Raw genomic sequence first — 6,166 nt, forward strand, 5'->3', positions numbered from 1 at the left:
GGTTACTGCTGGTAATCCTGTCTTCCTCTTGTGGGATTAGAGGAGGTCTGAACATGTGGCCTCCTTGTCGTTTTTGCAGTAAGTCACTTGGGAATAGTAATACCCACCCTACCTACATTTGACTATTTGGAGGATCAAAATATAAAAAGAATTCATGTGGAATTTCTCTGTAAACTTAAAAGCAATACATTGTAAAGTATTATAACTGTCATTAATATGACTCTTTGGTAGATCAATCTCATGTAGCACACTACGTGGTATACACTCAGTAAATGTTAGAAATGGCAACTAGATCATATAGTTTTTGACTACAAATATGAGTCATCTGTGAAGAAAAAAAATAGTAAAGGAAGTGGAACTTTTACAATCAACTTAAGGTTGTGATAAAACAAGTCATTATTTTCTATCTTCTTGGAAATAAAGCCTAAGAGAAGCACTATCAGGATCCTCTTCTTAGAAAAGATTTTGCCCAAGAAGCATATTGTATGTAGACAAAACATTGAGAATAAATTCAAAATTTAAACCATCAAAAATATAAGCAATATTAAATTATGTGAGATTTGCTGTTGTTTTGAAAAGTTATGATCTAAATTATTCTCCCTAATAATTTCACTTTCTGAGACTTCAAATAAATCAGCAAACTTTCACTGAGCATGAGTGTAGTGTAGTAGTAGCTCTGATGGCACAAATGGTTAAGCGTATGTCTGCTAGAAATGTTGGCAGTTCAAATCTACCCAGGAGTTCTGTGCAATAAAGACCTGGAGAGATCCACTTCAGTAAAGCAGATCAAGCCTATGGGGCAGTTCTACTTTCACACTGGGTCACTATGAACTGAAACACACTTGATGGCACCTAACAGCAATAATCGCCACAAAGCAGACATATACACTGCTAATCAATGATAATTATTAAGCCCACTGTTGTAAAGATCATTTTCAAATTTTAAAATTAAACTAGTCATCTTGTATATCTTGGATTTAGATACTGTTGAAGTTTATCTTTTTTGACCACTAAAAAGCAGTTTCAGAGGTAAATAACCAAGTGTATTACTCTGTCCAATCTATCTCCCAGAAAAGTGTGTTGTTTTAAGGTGGGATAAAATACTTATGTTTAGAAGGTTTAATATTTTTACATTTTACATTCAGTTTCTAATCTTACCTCTATTTCTCTTTCAGCATTCAGATCATGATCCCACAGAATTATTTTTCTGTCTTTCCCTCCTCCGGTTAATAACATCCCATTTCTCATCTGACAAAGTGTGAACACACTGCCATCATGAGCTTTGATTTGTTTGCTGATTTGATAGACACCTAATTTAAAAAAATACAGAAAATGGAAACACGAGTGATGACATTTTCCACCAGACTTTCATGTCTTTTTGGAAGAAAACTTTAGTAGAAATACAAAGTGAATAATCAGAAGGTTCATCTGACTCAATGATCAAAAAATAATTTTCACCAAGTTATACAAAGTAGGTATTGAAGTTTAAGACTTGAGACAAATATATAAAATGAAAACAAATGAGAAAAAGAGATGTATACTCCCAATATCCAAGTTGGACATGTACTGAAAGATTATCCTAAATTTTCATTAAAAAAACAAAAAACAAAAAAAACCCTCTGAACTCATTTTTCTTTAACCATTTTTAATACATTATATAAGCTGGTGTGTAATAAAGTATTCCTCATTCCAATTATTATCTACTAAACAATACTACATTTAGCACAAAATAACATTAGTACAATTTTATTAAAGAAAGGATCTGTATAATAAAAGTATTTATGTTCTGGTTTGAAAAGAGCAGAGAAGTAATACATATTACTATTTCTTTAGGTCTGTTAAAGAGATTTTCTCCAATGAATACTTTTAAAAATGAGCATTTTTTTGTGGTAATTGTCCACAGAAAACCTAGTGTAAATCCAAAATAACCAACTTGTGTTTGCAACGAATAAACGGAGAAGAAAACCGCAGGGCTCTTCACAGATATATGCATCAAATAGCAATTACCTTTTACCACTTCCTGTATTTCTTTAACATCTCAATAACCTTCAACAGAGTTTACAAAAGTTCTTGTGAAGAGGTGGATCACTTTTATATGGCCTTTCTTGCCATGGTCTGGTAAATCCTATCAAATGATTAGGTGAGATTATGCAAATAAGGTGCTTGTGACTCACCAAGAGGATCCAATAGCTTGCTAATAAAGCAAATAAGGTGCATGGCATTATGGGGGGCGGTGACCATGCAAATAGGTATATGGAACCCTTATGAGAAGATAGGAGCTCTGATAGCATGGTGGCTAAGGCACTTGACTTCTAACCAGGAGGCTGGTGGTTCAAACCCACCAGCCACTCCTCAGAAGGAAGGTTGGGCAATCTACTTTCGTAGTGATATTGCCTTGGAAACTCAAGGAGGGATCGCTATGAGTCGGGTCCAACTCGAAGGCATATAACAACAACAACAACAACATATGAGAGGATTGGTTACTTCTGCCATCCTACTAGGCTTAGCATGAAACATTCCAGAGGTAGAAAGGGGGACTTCACTATCACCAAGGAAGAAGAACTAGGAGGGGGGCATGTCATTTGGGCTCTGGATCCCTGCACTAAATACCTCCTAGACCCAGGAGACAGAGACAAAGAACGCTGTCACACTAAAGGTAGTGAGAAATAGTGGCAGAGAAATGGTGGCAGGAAAACTAGAAGACCAGCAGGAGACAGCACCATGGGCTTCTCAGCTCATGGAGTGAGAAAGCTGAGTCCCTTCAAGCAGGAGGCTTACTGGCAGAGTGTATGGGGTGCCTCTGGGCACCAGGCAGAGGTAGGGTCAACAACCCAAGGAGTGAGAGAGAGTCGAAGGCTTTTGGGCAAAAGGTTTACTGGCAGAGTGGATTGTCTCTGAGCAGTTACTGGTGGAGCTAAAGAGCTTTGTAACACTTGCCCAAGCAGAGCACAGGCTTGGCTGGCCCAAGAGGATGAGACCCAAGGGCTGAAAGACCAAGGGTCAGGGAGAGGCCTGCCTCTGGGCATGGCCAAAATGCTATTCTGATCAAAGAACTGTATCCTGAGTTGTTCCTGATCTTGAATTATAACTTGTTACTTCTGTGGAGGAGCACAAAATTTGGAGCACTTGGCATGGCTGAGAAGACAGACCTTGATACAGGTAAAACTCCAACTCCACTTTATGTTGTCTTTACTTCACGTATCATGAAAGTTGAGAGCAGCCACTTATAGCAATTGTTTCTAAATGTGTTTGCAGAAGGGCTTAAGGAATAGTATAGTTTAACAAGATAAAAGGAAGGAATTATTTCTTGGCAGGCTGTAACAACAAAGATTGCAATAATGATTATTTAGGGAATATTCCTGGAAAAGGGTGTTGCAAATGCTTGCAAAAGTAGAGACTATATTAGAGAATAGATTGTAAGTCTTTTACTCAAGAGGCCAGTTAGTCAGTTATACGTCTGTGCAAGGGTACTCTAAAAGTGAGGTGCTTGGCATATTTAAGGATGACTGTCTAGGCTGAAATCAGAGCTCCTTTATTGGATTAAACCTGTCCAGAGTCCTCTTTTCTGCCGTCCTAAGAATAAAGCCTGTGATTTAGAGCCATAACTTGTTGTGAAACTTTAATCACTCTCAACACACAATAGAGGGAATAAGAATATAGTTTGTGAAGAAATACGTGTTAACAAACCAAGATCATCTCAGAAGAATGCATGCATAGTAAGCCTCAGGAAGAAATGTACATATAGCTTACTAAGTTGGCTCCAAGATATGTTAGAAACTAAATCAGCTAACCTTGTAAAATTTCAACTTGCTATGTCTTGTAAACATTTGTAATCCGAAGCCTCTTGACTACAGTCATGTACTCCCTTCCCCACTTTTCTGTCTAAAAAGCTCACCTCTCCTTCAGAATGCTGGAACATCTTAATGAATCCTCACTAAGTGCAACTCCAATTCAAATCATTCTATTATGTCAATAAAATGCTTTGCTTTAGTTTTAACAGAGACTCTGGTCATACTCTAACACTTCCCTAGTAAACCCCATAATTGTGACTATTGTCTGTGAGTTCTGTGCGGTTAATGGAACAAATTATCAAATCTAGCAGAGGAGTAGAGAGTGACGCAGAAAGGACAGTTGGTGTCACAACTAGTAGAAAGTTTGAAGAAAGGATGTATGTTTGACCTTCACTTCAAAGGAATCAAGTTTTGGGCTGCTGATGCTGATAATGATTCTCTTCCCCTTAACAAAGTTACACGAAGGCAGAAGACCCTGACACCATTTTTACAATTATGAAACCTGTCTTACAGGAATACAGATGAGAAAAAAATTAAGAGGTGAAGATGGGTTCACTTACTTCCTTAATAGATTAAATTCTTCTTATTTGTGAATTCACTTTAGATACAGGATTCAGTGGTTTCATGTGCAGGCTTAGACCTGAGGAATTTGATTCTCTTGTATTTATGTCAATATTTACTTACCCTGAAAATATTTCAAAATATTTTCTCACAAAAGTAAACTAAAAAGGTGGAAACAATTTCACAAACCATATAGGCTACATTAGCTTCAGAATTTTAGTGTCTCTTATAATCATTCTATGTTAGTTGTTGTTGTTATGCGCCGTCGAGTTGGACCTGACTCATAGCGACCCCTCCTTGGGTTTCTGAGGCAGTATCACTACAGAAGTAGATTGCCCAACCTTCCTTCCAAGGAGTGACTGGTGGGTTTGAACCACCAGCCTCCTGGTTAGCAGTCAAATGCCTTAGGCACTATGCTACCAGACCTCCCATGTTGTTGTTGTTGTTGTTGTTATTTGCCATCGAGTCGGCCCCGACTCATAGCGACCCCTCCTTGGGTTTCTGAGGTAGTATCACTACGGAAGTAGGAATGCCCAACCTTCCTTCCAAGGAGTGGCTGGTGGGTTTGAACCACCAGCCTTCTGGTTAGCAGTCAAGTGCCTTAGGCATTATGCTACCAGAGCTCCCATGTTAGGGTAGGCATTAACTCTTCTGACTTTAGAGCTGAGGACACAGAAGTACAGACATTAAATGGCTTAGCCAAGATCACATAGCTAGCTAGTGACAAAGCTGTGATATGGACTCTATTTTTCTCATTCAATGATTCTTTAACTTCAAAAAAAAGGTCATTTCCTACTGTGGTTAACAATCATAATATTTAATATCTAGCAACCATGGCTGATCTGGAGGCCTTCTGATGTACCAGCATTACTCCCTTTAATAATTGAGGCATGGGGATACTGGGGAAGGTATTGGGGCAGAAGTGGGCATTGGAGGGGTGAAGCAGTGTTTTATGACCAAGCAGTAGAGAAGTATTTCAATATTTTAAAAACCGGTCCAGCTGTACCAGTGTGATGGTTAAATGACAGTCCAGCATTCTTCTATGCTCACAGAACTTTACTAGTACCCAAGGAGGGACAAAGCAGGTACATAAAAAATATTTAAGTAAATATAACATGGAGTAATTGATTACATATTCCGTTTTTTTAAAAAATAAAAAGTCAGATCCCTTTTCTTAAAGGTAAGATAAAATTACAGTACTCAAACCTTTTTCTCTGATATTCATGATAACCTTACTGTGAGAAGCTCTTCATCTGGCTAGTGGAGCTGGTGGTGTAAGAGTAAAGCTTTCTGGAAGATATCTTGTAGAATGTTATCAGGTTCAAAATGAGAAAGTAGTACCTTGATTAAAAACAGCCAAAGTCTGTCAATAAATGGCCCTTAGATCTCTTGGCAAATTTTAAAAATGATTTATTTTCTTCAGATAAAAAAAGGAATGAAGTACTGATACATGTTACAAGGTGACTGAACTTTGAAAACATTATGGTACATGAAAGAAGCCAGTCACAAAAGGCCACAGTTTTCATGATTCTATTTAAAGGAAATGTCTAGAATATGCAAATCCATAGGAAAGTACATTAGTGGCTGCTGGGAGCTGAGGGAGGAGAATGAGGAGTTACTGCTAATGTGTATGAGGTATTTTTAGGGTAATGAAAATATTGTCAAATTGTGGTGATTGCCCGACTTCATCAATATAATAAAAACCACTAAATGGCATACTTTAAGTAAGCTTATTTTATGGTATGTGAATTATATCTCAATAAAGCTGTTACTGAGACTGCTCATTTTTTCTACTTGAGCTATTTAAAAATTTA

At 37.6% G+C, this 6,166-nt stretch overlaps 1 protein-coding gene across 1 annotated transcript in view; it reads right to left on the reverse strand.

Annotated features, from left to right (window-relative positions):
- The window catches only part of EML4 (EMAP like 4), a 123,505-nt gene that overhangs the window by 31,826 nt on the left and 85,513 nt on the right, over positions 1-6,166 (reverse strand). Inside the window, exon 15 of the mRNA XM_042782495.1 lies at positions 1,159-1,310. Within this exon, the coding sequence (XP_042638429.1) occupies positions 1,159-1,310 (152 nt within the window). The remainder of the gene's footprint in view (positions 1-1,158; positions 1,311-6,166) is intronic.

The sequence above is a fragment of the Orycteropus afer genome, unplaced genomic scaffold (assembly GCF_000298275.1).
Source record: "Orycteropus afer afer isolate SDZICR_OR568_19922 unplaced genomic scaffold, OryAfe1.0 scaffold00344, whole genome shotgun sequence".
NCBI classification, from domain to species: Eukaryota; Metazoa; Chordata; class Mammalia; order Tubulidentata; family Orycteropodidae; genus Orycteropus; species Orycteropus afer.